The sequence below is a fragment of the Corythoichthys intestinalis genome, chromosome 2, assembly GCF_030265065.1.
Source record: "Corythoichthys intestinalis isolate RoL2023-P3 chromosome 2, ASM3026506v1, whole genome shotgun sequence".
Taxonomy (NCBI): Eukaryota; Metazoa; Chordata; class Actinopteri; order Syngnathiformes; family Syngnathidae; genus Corythoichthys; species Corythoichthys intestinalis.
The window spans coordinates 58,264,935-58,286,255 of record NC_080396.1 but is presented as its reverse complement, the minus strand read 5'-3'; the positions used below and the strand labels follow the sequence as shown (position 1 = coordinate 58,286,255).

The following is a 21,321-nucleotide window of genomic DNA, read 5'->3' as shown; positions in this document are numbered from 1 at the left end:
GCAGCGTCTGTTAACATGGCGCTGAAGTAGTCAAAACTGACACTTCCTCCAGCTCAACATCAACAAAACAGTATGACTGAGTGTTGCTACGAGCCGAATAGAAGTGTGAGTATGTCACATGCTTCAGGTTCAGTCGGAGTTCAGAATATCTATTGTAACATAAAAATGAAGCCGTATGAGAAGACAAATTAGGCTTAATCAAAGTTTGAAACTAGATGTGACTTGTTTTTACATTTCCACTTGACTCTTCTCTAAACCTTTGAGTAGCTATCACTGCGAGATTTATGTTAAAATCCATTTTGATCCCAATGTAGGGAAGATAGCCAGGAGCTGTGGAGCGCTGGTCGTTATTCTTCTTCTAAGCTCCTCCTGAGGTCTACAGACAAAACTGTGTTTCTGCTTTTTTTTCCCCTTCCTTCACTTTGTTTATTTTACATCCCCCAGCAACGGTGTCCACATCTGATTGATAAAACCATTTAATGTACCTGAGCCTCCGAGCAATCCACTCCATCTATCGCTGCTTGTGTACAGTCATGGCCATGCTGCACTTTTCCATAGAAATATACTCTCGTGTTTGAGCTCTCAGTTATTTTTTACGTGGGCATTTTGGCCCACATTGTGGGGGTGTGGAAAGCTGTGTAATTATTTCTGTTATTTCATTGTATTATTTCTTTTCAAATTGATTTTGTTGATTTCTAAAAATACGCACACTATTTTTTGCTTTAAATTCCATTTGTCAAAGCATTTTTTTTTTGCATTTTTTGGGGGGCATATTGTTTAAGCTTGTTATAGACATCATCATAAATTATAATTCTATAGTACTGCTGCACACTAATATTAACACAAGATGATCAAAATCAAAACAAAAACAATCAAAACAACCAATCTATAACACTGTCTTTGAATGAACTGGAAAGGACATACTGATATTGCCAGCCAGAAACGGTGCTTGCGCCACCATCCCCACATCAACTCAAAAACAGGGTTCTTGCAGTATATAAAAGGTCAAATTTAATTATTTTAAATGCATTTTCCATTAAATTTAAGACCTTGATTATTTCGATTTTGAATATAAGGACATTTTAAGACTTTTTAAGGACCCGCGGGAGTCCTGAAAAAAGCTTCAATCGGATTTAACTAAAGATAGACTTCGGTGATGCCATTTCATTAGGTTATTTTTAGTTAGTTTTCAGAAGCTATAAATCGTGCAGTAAAAAAACAAAAAACAATTGAGTAAATTAAGCAATTTAAGAAAGAATTTAATCTTCATGCAAACTTTACTTTGTGGCTGCTTAGTTCCTTCTTAGTTCTACCAAAGCATTATCATAGCCATTCATTTGTATTACAAAAAAAAAAAGACTTATTCAAATGTATCTTACTGAAATACTTTCAACCGTTATCCATCCAACCATCCAGACCTTTCACAACATTCCTCAGACAGTGTAATTGTCCAAGAGAGTCAACAGATTTCCTCTCAAGCTAATTTAAATGTACGAAAATGACAGACCAGTTATCGACTTAAGAAAAAAAATCTTAAATTTACAATATCTGGACATACCTGGTTTCTGCTGGGAAGCAACGATTTGCAACTACCAACCATATGTTCCAGTGATAGTAATGATTAGGTCGGGGGTCGGTAACCAGTGTTTTGAGAGCCACATGTGGCTCTTTAGCGCTGCCCTAGCTGCTCCCTAGAGCTTTTTGAAAAATGTTTTAAAATGAAACAATATGGGGAGGGAAATATATTTTTTTGTTTTAATATGGTTTCTATATGTGACACAAAACATTTTTAATGTTTTCCAATTCTGTAAAAATGTGTAAAATGAAATATTACATTTCTGTCAACAAAGATTTGTGTCATAGCCTGCGACACACGTTTCTATTAGGGTTGGGAATCTCTGGCATGAAGCCGATTCGATATGTATCTAGATACACAGGTTACGATTCGATTAAAAAACGATACATTTTTAAGGCCCAGCGATTCGATACGATTCGATACAGTTTAAGAACGATACGGTTCGATACAGAGTGAAAACGATACGATAGTAAACATTTGTTGTGTGTGTTCGTACAGTATTTTAAAAATATAAAAAAGACCATATTTTTTAATAGCAAAATTTACAAAATTCCATACCAATGTTATGTTTTATTTTTTATGAGAAAATAAATAAGGCTTACTATATGACCGTCATTTTGTTGGATGGGACTGATAATACAATAAAACTCCAGTAACAAACAACCATAAAGTGCAGTAATTCAATTACTGTATTTCCTGGTGTTTTTAACACAAGAGGTAAGTAATTTAAGTGCAAACTTTTAATGTAAACATCTTACAAACAAAAAATATTAATTATATGCAGCAGCTCTTGAAAAAAAAAATTAAACCTGCTAGTGTTATCATAAATAAATAATAAATTATGCTTATGCCCGTGCGTCCTCATTTTTTATTGCTCATCACTGTCCATATCTTTTTTGAAGGGCAATTTTTTTCTTGAGGAAGATCAACTAATCCACATGTTCTTGTTTAAGCAGACTGCGTTTCGTGGAAACAATATGCCGCCCATTCCAGCATTGTAGTGGGGTTATTATTCAGGGTTAAAACTCACGATTTCTGTACCGCTCCACACTTCACACAAGCTCTGTCCCATGCGAACAGATCTGGCTGCTTTCATCACTTAAAAGTCCGACTTTTGTTTTCCTGGGTGCGTTGAAAATCAATCACAGCACGTCGCTGCCGTCGGTGATCACACTGTCCATTGTTTTAGCATGTTGCTTCGTTGCCACTACTAGTTTCGTTTTCGTTTTGGGCTGTGAAGAAAACGCAACGCTGCGTGCATTACAGTGGTTTCGTTAGCTCTCGCGTTGTTATGACACGCCCGTGACGATCAGGTAATGACGGCGACTAGTAGCGGTTCTGCCGAAATGCATGGGAAGTAACTTGTGGCAACCACGACTGTGAGTAGTGCTTGTCCATATTATATCATGCGTGCGGTCTCGATCTAAGTGTGCGCTGTGTGGCGAATGACGCGCACTTGTGTCATTCACTGAAAGACACAAGCGTAGCATGTGATGTAAAAGCTAAATTATCATATAGGGAATGGGACGTACTACGTCACTGTTTGGACGCGCCTCCATGCTGGCAATATGATTTACTTCCGGTTCGGCAGAGTCAATGCGGATTGTAACGTGTGGTAGTGCTAAGCTAACTCTTTCGGTGTTTTAGAAAGAAAATATGGGTGCTTATTGTTGCGTTACCGGGTGCAGCAGCATCTCCTACGACAAAAAAAGGGGTTAGGAAAAATGGACTCACTTTTCACCGTTTTCCTGCATGGAGGACCAAATATCAGATCACGAAGGTACGACGGATGGCTGGATTGCAGCGGTTCGTCGGAAAAGCATTTCTTATGATCATATTTCTGCTGGAATGAGAGTGTGTTCCTGTCATCTCTACTCTTGTAAGTTGAACGATTTATCCACTTTTGGTTGCAATACGTTTTTCTTTTTTTACACCGTTGTGTAAATCTGCCTCGGTAGCAATGCTCGCCTACTACGACTCACCTACCTGTTGTGTTCCTAGGTAAACCTGCTGACAACACATCCCGATTTGTCACCATCTCTCTTCTTGGATCATTTGACAAAGAAAATTTGTTCAATGGAGTGGTTCCATTTGTCCTGTGTCGGACTCAAACAAGCCCCTGCTGCAGACGCCATCTGGGTCTGCCCTTCTCGTCGATGAACTGCGGGCTTTTAACTTGTGAAAATGCAAGAACTGTAATGCACATATTTATTCTGCCTGGCTATTTAACTATGGCCAGTGACGTATTATTATTATTATTATTATTTTTAAACCACTTTGACAAAGACACGTTTCATTGTAATGTTGAATTTATATATTCTATTATTATTTTTAAATTATAATATTCTTATTTGCACTTATGGAGACTTTAGACTGTCAATTCAAATAGTGTTGGAAAAGTTGCAATACCTAAAATAGAAATGCAAGAACTGTAAAGTACATATTTTTACACCTTTATTTACCTAAGGCCACTGGATGTTTTTTAACTGCTTTGAAAAAATACAGGTTTTGTTGTGATCTTGTATTTATATAGTATATAGCTTTTTATAATGTATTATGTATTATAATATTTGCTGCCCCCTGCCAGAGTGTGGGCCATTTTGTACTAAAAGGATTTTAAACTGTCAGTTCAAATACTGTGTTGGAGACTAGTACTTGCAATACTTAAAATGGAAATGCAAGAACTTTAAAGCACATATTTATCCTGTCTGGCAATTTACCCAAGGCTAGTAAATAGTGTTTTAAACTGCTTTGACAAAGACACGTTTATTGTGATCTTGTATTTGTGTATTACTTATAATTATATAATATTTGCTGCCACCGTCAGAGGGTGGGCCTTGTTTGCACTAATTTAAAGATTTTAAACTGTCAATTCAAATATCGTATTGGAGAAATTGCATTACTTGAAATAAATCTATTGCAACTTATCAGTCCCAGTTCTTGTCTACAACACTGTCCAAAAATTGTCAATGCATATTCCAAATAGAATAACAAAATTAAGTCACCTGACTTTGTAATTATTACACCTGTTTATTATGAAGACCTGAAGTAAACAACAAGCAGTTACAGTTTGTCAAGAAGTTGTTCAAGTCATGTTTTGATATTCATATTTTATTGACTTTTCACAACAACACTTGGGATCGTGTTTGTAAGAGCAGAGCAAACTGAAGTTTCAGCGTGCACTCTTCGCCTTTCCAATCTCTCATAACGCTCCGATGTGGTGCGCTTGACCTCAGAATAACCCAAGAAGAGATATGGTGACCAATCGGGATGTGTTGTCAGCATTTCATATGCAGGTTTTCCTAGTAACACAACAGGTAGGTGAGGAGGAGTAGGTTAGCATTGCTACCGAGGCAGATTTACACAACAGTAAAAAAAAACACACAAAAAAAAAACGTATTGAAACCAAAACGGATAAATCGTTCAACTTACACGAGTAGAGATGAGGGGAATACTCTCATTCCAGCAGAAATATGATCATAAGAAATGCTTTTCCGACGAACCGCTGCAATCCAGCCATCAGTCGTGCCTTCGTGATCTGATATTTGGTCCTCCATGCAGGAAAACGGTGAAAAGTGAGTCCAGTTTTCCTCGCCCTTTTTTTAGTCGTAGGAGAAGCTGTTGCACCCGGTAACACAACAATACACACCCATAATTTCTTTCTAAAACACCGAAAGAGTTAGCTTAGCACGACCACACGTTACAATCCGCATTGAGTCTGCCGACCCGGAAGTGAATCATATTGCCAGCATGGAGGCGCGTCCAAACAATGACGTAGTACGTCCCATTCCCTATCAAGCAATGCATTGAACTAGGCATTAGAAGCCGATTCTTGTGCTCACGATAGCCGAATTCTATCTCTACTATCGGTTCACTGAATATTTAATGGATAATTACTGTCGAAATTACTGTCGAATAGTAACTTTACAATCGATACATCTGTATCTCTCACCTGGAAAACCGGATATCCGGTTGTATCGGTTTATCGTTCTCAAGCTTAGTTTCTATCAGCAGGGTGACTTGCAACCTGGGAGATGTTAAAGCGTGGAAAACCATTCACAGTTGGTGACTAGTAAATGAAGGAGTCATCAATCAATATATCAGAACACCTATTTGCAGACTTCAAAAACAAAACTGAGATATTACAGAAAATCAAAGACATGCCTCTCTCCGCTAAGACAGTGAAGGAAAGGGCCATAAAAATAGCTGGCAACATCACCGATCAGCAAATCAAGGACATGAATTCAGCGCCAGCATACCCAATTGCCTGTGATGATGAGTAGTGTGATGTGATCAATATCGATCACACTGAGCTTTTATGCAGGTACGTGAACTCCGATTATCTACTTTACCTTTTCAAAAGGGTGCTGCTTTAGTTTTCATAAATGAAGGCTGCGTTTTGTTGCACTATGGTTTTTTTGCCCAGATAAAGGGAGCGTTATGCACATTCTATTTTTTTTTTCTTCAAATATTTAAAACAAAAATGACATAAAAAATCTGAGTTTTTAAAATTTCATTAAAGCAATGAGACATAATTTGATAACATTGTAATGAAGTTAAACTTGAGGTGGCATCGTACAACAGAGTAGTCATGTGGTGCGTTATTTGTTATCTATTGGATGCACTACAGGGAAGTTAAACATTTAATCATGAAGGTTCATTATGTATTTGTAGCCAACTTAGTCATTTTGATAGTAGGCTAATACAGCTAATATACCAGTAGATGAATACAGCATGATGTTGCCTTCATTATAAGGCTTTTTAATTTTTTGCGGCTCCAGACATATTTGTTTTTGGTTATTTTGGTCCAATATGGCTCTTTCAACATTTTGGATTGCCGGCCCCTGGTTTAGGAAAGTTTAAGAGAAGTTGTGAAATTATTATTTCTAACATAATTGTTGTGCATCAATTGCACTGCAATTGTTGCATTCATTATGTCTCGCAAATCACTGAGCAAGCTGTTCCGGGTGTAAGAAGAATGCACTTGATGATTATTTTTGGTGGTGTGTGGGGGGGGGGGGGGGGGGGGGGGTTCAAGGGACACTCTGATACTATATGAGGTGAGGGAGGCACAGACAGGATTGCTACAGGTCAAGCGTTACACACTAGTGGTCTAAGCTGATTTATGCTCGTAGATGAATACAAATTGGAAAATTAAAGTCAAATCCCTCTTTTTTTTTTTTTTTTTTTTTTTTTTTTAAACTGTGTAACATAGCTCAAAGCCGTATCTAATTGGTGTTTCCAATTGAATCTATGAAATAAAATGAAAAATATGGAAATTAAAGGAGACAAACTTTCCTTTCATTTAGGTTTAGGCTATGCCTTCTGGAAATGTATAAACCTACTGCAATTTTCTCTTAAATTTAAGACAATTTCAGAACTTGATTATCTGAAATTTGAACGTAAGACTAAGGACCTGCGGGAACCCTGTCTGGGCTTGAGCATAAAACAGTAGATTTTTGTACAGGTATTCCACGGTGCAGGTGTTGTAACGCAATCTTCAGAAGTCAGATTCTGAAATTCACGGACATGTGCGTGGATAAGCAGTGGGCATCAAACTCTATAGATCATCCCAGAAATAAGTTAACTAAAAACATTATTATTATTGTGTTTTTTAAAGCATCCTCCACACATGGGGACGCATGCGAACATTTGGGTGGCGAGAGCTACTTGAGGTCCACCGACATATTTACTTATAAGTCACCAGTGGTTAGCACAAGCTCATTTAATATGAGTATTTATATTATAGTATAGCACCTCTAGCCACACTGGCTAAGTACAAAAAAGCCCCCTGTCACACACAGATTATGCAGCATAAAATTCCCACAGAGATTTAATCAATAATTATTCCACATTTAAAGGGAATAAAATGCCTCTTTGATTGACAGCGGATTGAGTCCACTTTCCAATGTACCTGCTTGTACACATCTGCGAAACCACCGACACCCATTTTAACCACAGATTAAAACATGTCATGATAGACTTGAATGGTGCCCGTAATTTTCATTCAACTCACCATTGACCACCACAGCGATATCCACAAAGTCGATCTCTCCACGAGCTTCCACGCTGGCCTCACATCGGTATACGCCTTCATCCGCTTTGGTCACATTATGGATCTGTAAGCTGTTGTTCGCCAGCACCTTTAACCTGCCTGCACCACAGCAAGTAAAAAGAAGTAAAGAAACAGATAAAAAAGGCCTGATAAAATTGTTTATGGAAACTGCAAAATAAAATTGTTACACTCCTCCAGCTGTCATTCTTACTTTTAGCATATCTACTTGATAATGTAAACACAGTAAATGATTTTGTTATGTGCAGTTAAAAAAAAAAAAAAAATTGAACTATATATACAGTACAATGAAAACAAACCTTTGAAATTAACGTGGCAACAGCCACACAATCGAAATGTCACGAATAACCTAGTTCTTCACGATTATCTCATTATACTAACTAATAAACTTTCGCACTAATTGCATGAGGCAACTAGAAAAGAACAATAATTTAATCTCTGCCACAATGGGTTTAGTTATTGTATTCTAAATTTGATTAAATCAAAGGTGTTAACCCATGTGTAATAATCTAAGATGGTTTGTAACAAGCTATTGTTACTCCATTACAATTACCTAAGTAACTGTTTGAGATGAATTGTTCTGGTTAGAGTAAATTTAAAGGTAACATTATTATCATTATTATAATATGTTATATTTCATAACCTTAAATATCATTTTACCAAGATACAAGACCATTTGCATTGAAAATTCCCAGAATGTTCTTTTTGAAACTATTTTATTATTTAATTTTTTTCTCCTAAACAGATTTTTATTCATACTGTGTGGCTAACTGGATCAGATTTGAGTATTTAACATTTATATTTATGTAAATTCTTTACTCTGACGGGCTGCTGGTTGTGTGTCAGTAGGCAAGTGAAGACCTCACAAGGCCATTGGCAAGTAGGTGATTGAGAAGCAAAAGTCGGTAGATATTTGCATAATAAGGCGGGGTGTGAAAATACACCATGGCCGATCTACAATTTACTTGTTTGCAGACTGGTTTGACAGCACAAAACTGACTGCAATCTAATAACAACCCACATAAATGATACATTTATACCAGGTCACACACTCATTTTGATCTATCTTATCCATGAAATAGTGTGTGTGTGTGTGGCATGCAAGGTCGATTTTAATGCAACATTTTATAACCGCTCGAGTACAGTATTTTTAAGGATAAATGTCTTTTTTACTCCCTTACATCGAGTTACAATTCCCTGTAAAGGTGTAATTAAATCGTTCTCCCTTCACTATTAGGCCTATTCAAACTGTATTGCAGCATATTTTAGCTCACGCATAAAGGATATCTTTCAGAATCTCATTCATCTGATTGAATGTTCACTAAGAACTATAAACATTAGCTAATTTGTGTCCATCATTTTTTTTTTTTTTTTAAATTAAACAGTTGAGTTAGAAATAACACATACAGGTAACACTGTTTATAATTTTATAATCATTTTTAACTTGGGAATAAAAAAATCAATGCAGATTTTTGTCAAAGAATGTAATATTTCTAACAGACCAAAATCTCTAATTTGAAAGACATTAAATATTTTACTAAGGAGAGAATATTCATCCATATGCAAGTTAGACCAATCATAGCTGCTTTTTATTTATTTCCAGTTGTATTTTTCAATTACCTGACTTTTCTGACAGCAAGTGGTTTAACACGTCAGTATGTAAGAAATAGATGAGGAAGTAACATCTCCTAGAATAGACTGTAATTTTCATTTCCTATCCTTTTAGCAACTACAGCACTGATTTGCCACCTGTACGAATCCTTACACATTGATTGCTTGATTGGTTTGGAGAAACCAATTTAATTAACTTATTCAATCATTTATAACAATAATAATAAATTAGTTTTGAAGGCGCCTTACTGGCACTCAAGGTCACCGTACAATCATTTAAAAAACAATTAGACAAATCAAAGACTAAAAACGGTAAAAATAATTAAGTATAGAACGTTCAAAACAATAAAATACTAATGTATGAAAATAACTAGCAGAACAGTAAAACACAAAGAAATCAGGGATTATTATGGATATGCGAGTCTGAACAGGTGAGTTTTGAATTTAGATTGAAAAAGGGTGTGTGAGTCTGTGTTCCTGAGGTTGGGTGGTAGTGAATTCCAAAGCTAGGAAGCTAGTTAGCTAGTTTATTAGCTAGTTTGTCATTTTGACCACCATCTAAATGTATACAGTCAAGTTTCAATCAAACATGATAGACCTGTGCGCAACCCATATGAAGGCTTCTTCGAAACTTACTGTGGTGCTTCTCATTGATTTCCCTGCCCTGGTAGGACCACACAACCTCTGGCACCGGCGAACTGATGACATCACACACCACCTCTGCCACCCCGCCATACCGAAACTCTTGCGGTGACTGAATGTCTCGAAAGGTCAGCCTCTCTGCAAGATCAAATAAGTTTAGCTTTTTTTAAACATTAATTATCTATTATTATCTTTCTTTATTTTCAAACAAACAAATAATAAAAAAAGATGAAAATAATTTCAAATAATTCTTTCTGTTGTTCTTTTTTTTACTCACCAAAAATCCATACAACCTAATGAAATGATTTGTATTAGTCACGCAATGGGGGCATGAGTATCTTTTAGGCAGCAATAGGGGATTAAGAACACCAGAATATGTATCCTTTAAATATGCTGTTTATGTTTTTTCTGTTCTTGCAAATTCCTGCCATTCACTTTGAGTTGCATTTGGAAGTCAAGCCCAAAAAAAAGCAAAGTTCCCATATCAGTTATCGCCATTAACCGGCTACAACATTAGCAATTTTCTGCATGATTTATGTCAAGCTGCTTCGCCTTCCACTGCACTGTCCGGCTGTGGACGTGTTTGGCATGCCCGTATTGTCATTAGCTCCAAGCCACCGTGTATACTTGTCATTCATTCCAGGGCTTTCTTATGACTTATCTCTCATGTTCTTCCACTTATTTGCTGTGTAGAGCTCAAAGCCTTATTATTTTTCTTTGCGCCCCCATCCTCCAGAGTAGAGGGGCCTTAGGGAGGGAATAATCCTCTCCTCAGCAGTGTTATGCTGTACACAGACATGGCACTGGCAAGGTGAAAAACTTGAGTTGTCTATAGACATCAATTTGTGATTTGACAGACATCTGTCTGTAGTCTCATGTTCTCAAGCCCAGCTTGCTCACACAGGCTCATTTTAATACGACCAGCAAAGCAATGCCACAATTCAATCTATGTGCACCTCTGTGTGAGGTACACCAGGCCAGGTTTCTTTTCTGGTTGAAGGTGCCAATCTCGGAAGCATAATTAGAACCTGCTGTCCTGGAGTTGTCAGATGTTCCTGACAAGATGTTGACACTTTTCCTCTCACCGGCAATGAATTTCATGTCAAACACCGAATAATGTCCTGGCCGGTCTGTTGCCTGAGGGGTCTTTGGCTGGCTTGCGGCTGAAGCTTCAGGTAGACTTTCATGTAGATGTATGCTGAGGGCTAGCAAGAATGATAGTTTTTTGCAATGGAAACTTTTTTTGAGGGGGGCTGGGGGTAGCATCAGGTGAGATTGAGGTTTTGATGTCTCCTAAACAGCACATTTGTAGAGGATGAAAAAGGTAACCAGGCATTTTGAAGAGTGTGCAATGTTGGTCACGTAACCTCTAGATGGAAAGCAAAGGTTATACAGGGAGGCAAATAGTATTTAGTCAACCACTAATTGTGCAAGTTCTCCCACTTGAAAAGATTAGAGAGGCCTGTAATTGTCAACATGGGTAAACCTCAACCATGAGAGACAGAATGTGGAAAAAAAAAACAGAAAATCACATTGTTTATTTTTAAAGAACTCATTTCCAAATTAGAGAAAATGTGTATCTGGTCACCTACAAACAAGCAAGATTTCTGGCTGTCAAAGAGGTCTAACTTCTACCAAGGTCTAACGAGGTCTAACGAGGCTCCACTCGTTACCTGTATTAATGGCACCTGTTTTAACTCATTATCTGTATAAAAGACACCTGTCCACAATCTCAGGGGGCGTTTACATGGTGACTTCTCCGAGAATACGAAAATGTCAAATTTGCATTTGCATTTGCGTCTCCATTTGAACAATGTCGCGATTCCGCATGAAAACGATGTAGTATTCATCGGGGGCAGTGCAGATTTACTGGGCGAGAGAATGATGCACTTTGACCCCACCAAGCTCCCTCAGCCTGGAAAAAAAATATGCCCGCCCACTCGAAGCGATATCATTTTTCTTTTGTTCAAAAAGGCACAAAAATTGAAACGTTCAACATATTTAATTTAAAAATATTGTTAAAACAGTAAATTAAAGCCGACTTTCCACTATTTTTGCTGTTTTTGATGTTTAGTAGCAGCGCTGCGCACGCCCAATTTGACGTGTACGAGTGCTGACGTTAACGACGCGGTCTCGCGCCGCAGGAGCCTTTGATATGCATGCCGAGGAAGCCCCCCTCAACCCCCCGCAATCGGATTCTTCCACTTTGGAGGTAGGATTCAGAATTTTGTGTCTTCGCCTTCCGTCTTCGCCGACACCATATGCACGCAAGGCGAGTCCGCAACTCAGTCATTGCGTCTTTGTGTCGCAGAGTCGCCATGTAAACTGCCCCTCAGTCAGTCACACTCCAAACTTCACTATGGCCAAGACCAAAGAGCTGTCGAAGGACACCAGAGACAAAATTGTAGACCTGCACCAGGCTGGGAAGACTGAATCTGCAATAGGTAATACACTTGGTGTAAAGAAATCAACTGTGGGAGCAATTATTAGAAAATGGAAGACATACAAGACCACTGATAATCTCCCTCGATCTGGGGCTCCATGCAAGATCTCACCCCGCGGCGTCGAAATGATAACAAGAACGGTGAGCAAAATCCCAGAACCACACGGGGGGACCTAGTGAATGACCTACAGAGAGCTGGGACCACAGTAACAAAGGCTACTATAAGTAACACAATGCGCCGCCAGGGACTCAAATCCTGCACTGCCAGACGTGTCCCTCTGCTGAAGAAAGTACACGTTCAGGCCCGTCTGCGGTTCAATAGAGAGCATTTGGAGGATCCAGAAGAGGACTGGGAGAATGTGTTATGGTCAGATGAAACCAAAATAGAATACCGAATGGCATCCGAACAACACCATACCCGCTGTATTGGGGCTGTTTTTCTGCAAAGGGACCAGGACGACTGATGTGTGTAAAGGAAAGAATGAATGGGGCCATGTATCGAAAGATTTTGAGCGAAAATCTCCTTCCATCAGCAAGGGCATTGAAGATGAGACGTTGCTGGGTCTTTCAGCATGACAATGATCCCAAACACACAGCATGGGAAACAAATGAGCGGCTTCGTAAGAAGCATTTCAAGGTCCTGGAGTGGCCTAGCCAGTCTCCAGATCTCAACCCCATAGATAATCTGTGGAGGGAGTTGGAAGTCCGTGTTGCCCAACGACAGCCCCAAAACATCACTGCTCTAGTGGAGATCTGCATGGAGGAATGGGCCAAAATACCAGCAACAGTGTGTGAAAAGCTTGTGAAGAGTTACAGAAAACGTTTGGCCTCCGTCATTGCCAACAAAGGGTACATAACAAAGTATTGAGATGAACTTTTGGTATTGACCAAATACTTATTTTCCACCATGATTTGCAAATAAATTCTTTAAAAATCAAACAATGTGATTTTCTGTTTTTTTCCCCCACATTCTGTCCCTCCGGGGCAGCAGCTTTAGCAGGGAAGCCCAGACTTCCCTCTCCCCAGCCACTATCTTCTCCAACGGGATCCCAAGGCGTTCCCAGGCCAGCCAAGAGACATGGTCTCTCCAGTGTGTCCTCGCACGTCCCCGTGGCCTCCCGCCGATGGGACATGCCCGGAACATGACCGGGCTTCTCACCTTATCCCTAAGGGAGAGCCCGGACACCCTGCAGAGGAAACTCATTTCGCACGACCCACAGCTCATGACCATAGGTGAGGGTTGGAGCGTAGATTGACTGGTAAATCGAGAGCTCCTTCTTCACCACTACAGACCGGTGCAGAGTCCTCATCACTGCAGATGCTGCACCAATCCGCCTGTCGATCTCCCGCTCCCTCCTACCATCACTCGTGAACAAGACCCCAAGATACTTGAACTCCTCCAATTGGGGCAGGATCTCATCCCCGAGCCGGAGAGTGCATACCACCCTTTTCCGACTGAGGACCATGGTCTCGGATTTGGAGGTGCTGATCTTCATCCCAACCGCTTCACAATCAGCTGTGAACCGCTCCAGTGAGAGTTGAAGGCCACGGCTTGATAAAGCCAACAGCACCACATCATCTGCAACAAGCAGAGATGCAGTGCTGCTGAGGCCACCAAACCGGACACCCTCAACGCATAGAAATTCTATCCATAAAAGTTATTAACAGAATCGGTGACAGAGGGCAACCTTGGCGGATTCCAACACTCAGTGAGAACGAATCTGACTTACTGCCAGCAATGCGGACCAAACTCTGACACCGGTCGTACAGGGACAAAACAGCCCTTACCAAGGGGCTCATTACTCCGTACTCCCAAAGTACTCCCCGAGGGACAAGGTCGAACGCCTTTCTCCAAATCCACAAAACACACGTAGACCGATTTGGCAATTTACCAAGCACCCTCGAGGACCCTGGCGAGGGTGTAGAGCTGGTCCATTGTTAAAATATATAAACATAAATTTCAATCAAAATGGATTTAATATACTTCTGACACCACCACTGCTGTCGCGTTCTTTGTTAGATTGTGGAATTTTTATTTAAAATAAATAAATAAATAAATAAAAATAAGAAGGATTACAAAAGGAAGATCAAAAACAACACCTATTGGTTACAGCATCATCATTCGGACCACTTCAACATGGTCACAAAGGATCAGGATTAAACCAACAAATCTTATCCTAGGGGAAATCCACTCCAACACCAGAACCCATAACAAATTAACATACTTTCAGGACTTCAAGTGTACAATTGTAATTGTATTTCTTATGAAGCAGTTACAGACAAGTTACGTTCCCAAACTGGTGACATAATCAGAATTTCCACAAGTCTTTGTCAAAATACTTATAAAAAACATAAAATACATGAAAAAAAAGATGATATACGTACTTACCATTACTGCTGAGAGGTGGATGGAGAGTTACAGCAGGAAATTTGTCATTAAGCATACCTTCGTGTAGGCAAACTGTGGCATTTTTTCCCCTCTGGGCTTATGTTTTCTGGGCTTATGTTTTTTGCCGTTTAATGAGACGGATGACCCGCTGCTCAGGGGATTCACATAATATTGTGCTGACATGTGACAGTGCACGCAACACACATATAGATGGAAAAGATTGACTTTATTTCTTTATTTTGTTTTCAAATTATGAAAATGGGCGAGTTTATAGTAAATGGTGTTATACTTGTGTAGTGCTTTTCTACCTTTCAAGGCTTTATATTACATCGCCATCCACCTACTGGTGACGCAGCACCAGGAGCAACGTGGGTTTCAGTAAGGATACTAAGACGAGTTCATCAGGGCGGAGAATCGAACGAACAATCTTTGGGTTGGGGGACAACTACTCTACCACTGAGGACCGCCCGAGTTTATATATATATTTACACTGCTGGCCAAAAGTATTGGCACCCCTGCAATTCTGTCAGATAATGCTCGATTTCTCCCAGAAAATGATTGCAATTGCAAATGCTTTGGTAGGAATATCTTTATTTATTTTGCTGGCAATGAAAAAACACAATCTCCAAAGACTTGAATGTTCCTGTGTGTACAGTGCGCAGTGTCATCAATAAGTGTAAAGCCAATAGCACTGTGGCTGAATAAGTGAATTTCATGAAACAAATAAGCTTGTGAAATATCCAACAACAATGTGCCTTTTGTTTTCTTGAACATGGCAAAACCGTGTAAATAGGAAGTGTTACTCGTCAATAACACACAAATGTGGGGCCATTTCTGTGGTAGCAGTAATGATACCATCCCACAAAGGAATTGTCTGTGTAAATACTGAACAACGCTCTGCTTCCACCTTTCCTTTGTGCCTCGTAACATTACGTTTTGCTCGGAAATAGTGCCAGGTCAGCAAGGAAGGTTGGCCTCAGTGGCATATCCTTCATTATGCCTGGCAGGATCAGAGTCCCATGGCGTGGTTCGAAGTCATTATACTTTAATTACAAGATGGAACACACACACGCACACAACCCATCCTACATATACTTACACATAAATGGTTTAAAAATCACTAAAACATGCAGATTTACTGAGCTGCATCATGCTTTATTAAGTAGCGTGTTTAAAGATATTTAAGTGATTATCTGTGCTGTAGAAAAAGAAATGTGTGTAATGCTTACGATAAATCTCGAGCACGACAGAGGCTTCCGCTGTATGACCATTGGTTTCAGTGGCCTGGCAGCGGTAAATACCGGCGTCCTCAACAATGGCATTGTAGATGATGAGCCGGGATCGTGATGTCTCTGTGTGCAGCGCCATTCGCTTGGAGGCCACAATGCGCTCACCCTGAGGATTGTACCATTCCATCCTCACTGGCTCGCCAATCGCTATAACAAGAAACAAAAGTTGGAAAGCGTTAAATATTGCTCCAAGCTTAAGATTAGCTAAGGAAATTAATATTCTCTTCACTGTAGTAGAAGGAACATACAGTTCTACATTTTTATCTCATTTTGTATTTGTCAGGCCAAGTCTGTGAATGAATTGCAACATATGTAGTTTGGAGATTTGCCTCTCATTTTCAAGAATATGCTAAAGAATAATCTTTATAGACAAATGCACATAAGTGGATAATTTTTTTTTTGCTTTTTCTTTGGACTTTGGTTTCTTTACTTCTTTGTGACACTTATTTCAAGAAAGACCAGTGCCAAAATTGACTAATAGTTGGATTTGAGAGAACAAACAGAGGCTCGTGAGTATACTGTATGTCTTTGATCATTTGTGTTTCATCCGTCTACATGTGTTCCTCTACGTAATACATTGCAAATATTAATGCGGATTGCTGGCGCATTACACAGGTGTTTTCTATTTGACCAGGGGTCTCCAAACTGGTCCTCAAGGGCCGCTGTGGATCCTGGTTTTCTTCCGAACAGTTGAGCGCAGACCATTTACCCAATGAGGTTTCTGCTAAAACAAGCAGCAACCGACTGCAATCGACTGATTACCGTATTTTTCGGACTATAAGTCACAGTTTTTTTTCATTGTTTGGCTGGGGGTGCGACTTAATACTCAGGAGCGACTTTTGTGTGAAATTATTAACACATTATGATATCATTTCACGTTATTTTGGTGTTTTGGAGTGACACTGATGGCTTGGTAAACTTGTAAGCATGTTCTTTATGCTATAGTTATCTGAATAACTCTAAATAGACCCTACTCACATGACGTCACAACCACGCCTCTGCGCCATGTTGTCCGTCTACTTGTCGTGTATATGCATTACCGCTACGTCAATTCCTCCTATTATGGCGTGTTTTTCGGCTCGTTAACATTAATAATCATAATGGTGAAGGCGTGTGTGGCGGTTGGTTGCAGTAACAGAGAAGATAAACGGAGAGACTTGAAGTTTTACCGTATTCCGAGAGACCCGGAGAGGAGAGCGAGATGGACTGCTGCAATTCGACGAGAAAACTGGGCTCCAAACGATTACCACGGATTATGTAGTAGTCATTTTATATCTGGTAAGATGCATTTAATATATATTTAGATGGTTTTGGGCTGAAAACCACAATTAAGATCATTGCGAGGCTAATCGCCGACAACATACAGTTTCAAATTCAAGATGCTTATTTCTTCCACCATCATTACATTTTGAATAATATTTAGCTGGTACCAAGTGAAAGAAGCTGGCCTCATCTACAGATCATCAGTTAAACAGGTGTGTCCAAACCTTTTGCAAAGGGGGCCAGATTTGGTGTGGTAAAAATGCGGGGGGCTACCTTGGCTGATTTACATAGAACAATATATTTAAACAAATGTTAGCAAGCCCTTCTGTGTGTCACATTTGCTTTATTATGTTTTTAGTTCATAATTTCAACAGTCTCGTCTTTGTGGCGTTCTCTTTCGACACTCGGGCTCTTGCGAAATACTGCTGCTGTGAAATTAAACTAGCTTCAGGTTGCTATAATTTCTCGCTGCGTATCTTACCTGTAATGTTGTCGTACATGTCAGCATGTCTTGTTATTATCGCGTCACATCGAACTCTTTGAAAACAGCGACTGTATCTTTGCAAATGAGGCAGACACAGTTGTTGCGTGTTTTATTGAAGAAATAGTCCAATATCCACCTATCCTTGAAGCGTCGGCCATCGCAGTCAACTTTTTTTTTTTTTTTTTTTGATTGTCACCATTTTAGAAATCACACAGGGTAATGTTGCTTAGAGTGCTGCTCTTAATGTTTTTCAAAGTGTCGTGAGAATAGGCCGAGTTTCTGTGGAAAAGATAATTGTAGATATCAGGGTAGCAGATGTCAGGCAGAGAGGGCGAAGACAGCGGGTCAAAAAATATCGATTTAGGCATCAAATATGGATCTGGCGAATGGATAGACTGAAGCTTTTCCACATAACGCCTTTTATGCAACGCATCCAATGAGTTTACAGCGTCTGAAAGCACTGGGGCTTCCATGAATTGCTCTATAAACTGAACGACTAATTGAAACCTTTGAGAATAGGGCTAAACAGAGACGGACAATATGGCGGCCGGATACAGCGACACGTCATTCTGTGACGTCGGTGAGTAGGGTCTATAGCTATGGCCACGTTCGCGTTCTGCCTTTGGCAATGTGTGTTCGATTGTATTATTGACTTTTTTATTTTGAAATGCATGCTTCTAGTTTGTGGCGCTTTCACGCCCACGTGAGGGCGCACTCGCATTTGTTTACATGAAGAAGACCGCTCAAACGCCAGAAGAAGACGGACAGCTACGCAGCTTGAGTGAGTGGGCGAGTTAGCGAGAGAGAAACACGGCGGCGAACCTACGTTCATTGTTTATGCTTGTTAAATATCTCTACAGAGGCAATGCCTGTGTGTATCATCTTTTCTGTTGTTGTTGTGTGTGCCACCGTTCGTGGCATTGCTGTAACAGCACCGAATTATCATTTATTTACGTTGATGCGAACCTATTTGGTATCGAGGACGAAATTCATTCCGCAAATTACACGGACGTCAAGCATCGCTGTATAGCCAGGACCGAGCCGTAGCGTCCTGGTGAGGACAGTATATTAGCATTTAGTTGTTCATGCACTGTACATTTATTCAGCATGTTGTTCTCTATTGTATTTTTATATTAACTTGCCTTTTAAGATGACAGATCTGTTCTATGTGTTGGATTTTATCAAGTAAATGTCCCCCAAAATGCGACTTATATATATTTTTTTTCTCTCCGTCGGGCATTTTATGGCTGGTGCGACTTATACTCAGGTGCGACTTGTAGTCCGAAAAATACGGTACTGTTGTGAGGCACCAGATTGGTGAAAAGGTGTCGTCTTGTTTTGTTGGAATGAAATCCTGCACCCACTGTGGCTCAGTGTGGAATAGATTGGCGAACCCTGTATTAGACCCAAACCACGTATGTCTAACTGGCGAGTGATTTTCCGACAAAGACAAATTGAAATGGACACCCAGTTTAACAAGGATACTTCCTCTATCAAATGACCGCTAATTCAGTATATTTCAATGATTTTAAAATGAATAAATATGTGATGATTTTGGCACAGTCTTTTTGAATCACCCTGTATTTTAATTTTAAATTGGTTCTTTAAAAAAAATGCATTTACAAATTTCACTACAGAGTGCATTCAATAGTTTTAAAAAAATTATTGTGTTATGTCCAAACATTTCAAAATAATACATTTTAGTGCTGCACCATGATATCGTACACGTGCAATAGTTTTGTTCCCAGTTCTCATACTGTCAGAACTCTATAAGCAGTTCTCACGGTATAAAATAATAAATAGTAATAGTAGAAAAAGCCTGGAATTAATATTTTTTGCCATCTCTCTCAATGAGACGTTGCTTTGTTATGCCACATCAAATCCTCAGGGTGTTAACCTGCATATCATTCAGAATAAATGTGAGACGATAGATCTGCTTAATATATTTCCAAGTTTTTTGCAGGTTTCCAACTGAGAAATGTCGTCAATTATGTCATATCATACGTGTTAGAATCTTATCACCTCAAACCTGTCAAACACGGTGTGACAGTTAAATATGTTAAAGCTGACACTGTTTGCATGGTGACAGGCCATTTAATTCACAGATGATGCGACAAGACAGGGATGTGTGCCATGCTGCCTTGTTTTTCATAGCCAGACGAGCGTCATGCTGACTTGACGATGGTAACTTGTGGAAAACACTGTCAGATATGTCTACATCTGCATAAGCTCTACTATTATTATTGATTGGATCTCTTTGGCACTGTAGCACTCTGAACGCTGACAGTTGGCTTTTGGAAATGGCTGATGAACCCTAAAGCTAGACCCTGCCAACAACAATTTACATAAATATAATTCTAATTACAAGAAGGAGGCAACATAAAATATATATATATTTTTTTAACCCTTGGTAAGAACTCAAGTTACATTGTATACATACAGTACACATAAAATCTGACTGGTCAACATAAACTTGTTTTGCCTAACTAAGTAACATGAATAATCCCTCTTAATGGTTGTTGTCAATTGTCCTCGATACAGCAAAAGCAGAGGCGGACATGAAGGCGTTTTACAAGCACCTCCATCGTGTTTCAGCAGCTGACGCTTGTTCTGGCGTGATGCCACTCCAATAATTGGAGAGGTTACACATACCATAATGTCAGTTTAACCACCTTCACATCGGTCATGCTGAACCTCGCTTCACTGAACCTGCTTGTTTTACATCACATAAATGCTTTTTAGTGTGTCAAGCTCAATGATTTTATAAAATGATTGGCGGTGCTCGTTTTCTGAAAGCCATATTTTTCATCACTTTCTCCCCTAAAAAAAGCACTGTTTTTTTTTTGTGCACAAACTACCAGCTCAGAGTGATAATAATAATAATACATTTTATTTCTAGAGCTCTTTTCAAGCCACTTGAGACACTTAATTATCTCCGGTCATACAGTAGCAAAAGTGACCATAATGGCGGTAACGGCATTCTTTACCAACAGTAAAAATAAAATTAAAGTTCTTAATGGAAGTCTTTTGAATTCGAAGTTTAGAATTTAATGATGTGATAGGGAATGCCGCTGGTATATATGTATATAAACAGTGTATATACTGTATACAGTATGGAGAAATGTGCCACAATTTTGTTGTACCTGCGTATAATGACAATAAAGGTATTCTATTCTATTCTATTCTATTCTATTCTATTCTATTCTATTCTATTCTATTCTATTCTATTCTATTCTATTCTATTCTATTCTATGTGCCTTTAAAGCAAGAGGATGGCACTAATATCTCCAACTTACATATACTATAATATACTACTATAATATAGTACACAAACTCACGATCATCTCTACAAACAAAATTTTCAGGTTATGAAAATATGGAAATGGAAAATATTTCCTCTTGTTAAGAAAGAAATTTCAGGTTGCGAGATAAGATATGCCATAAGATCCTGCTGCCCTATTTGTCATAAGCGTTCCCATTATGCTTCATTTGTGCGATTCTGCTCTCCTATTGGTCTATTGTTGAGGACGTCTCAAAGTGGTTGTCGCAGT

The 21,321-nt window shown here is 39.2% G+C and overlaps 1 protein-coding gene across 5 annotated transcripts in view; it reads right to left on the bottom strand.

Moving 5' to 3' along the window:
• LOC130911888 (neural cell adhesion molecule 2-like) overlaps window positions 1-21,321 on the bottom strand; it is a 329,503-nt gene that overhangs the window by 74,686 nt on the left and 233,496 nt on the right. For all 5 annotated transcript variants that reach the window (XM_057829526.1, XM_057829524.1, XM_057829525.1 and 2 more), the window contains exons 3-5: window positions 15,964-16,170; window positions 9,897-10,040; window positions 7,593-7,730 (exon numbers count right to left, since the gene is read on the bottom strand). In XM_057829526.1, the coding sequence (XP_057685509.1) occupies window positions 7,593-7,730; window positions 9,897-10,040; window positions 15,964-16,170 (489 nt within the window). The remainder of the gene's footprint in view (window positions 1-7,592; window positions 7,731-9,896; window positions 10,041-15,963; window positions 16,171-21,321) is intronic.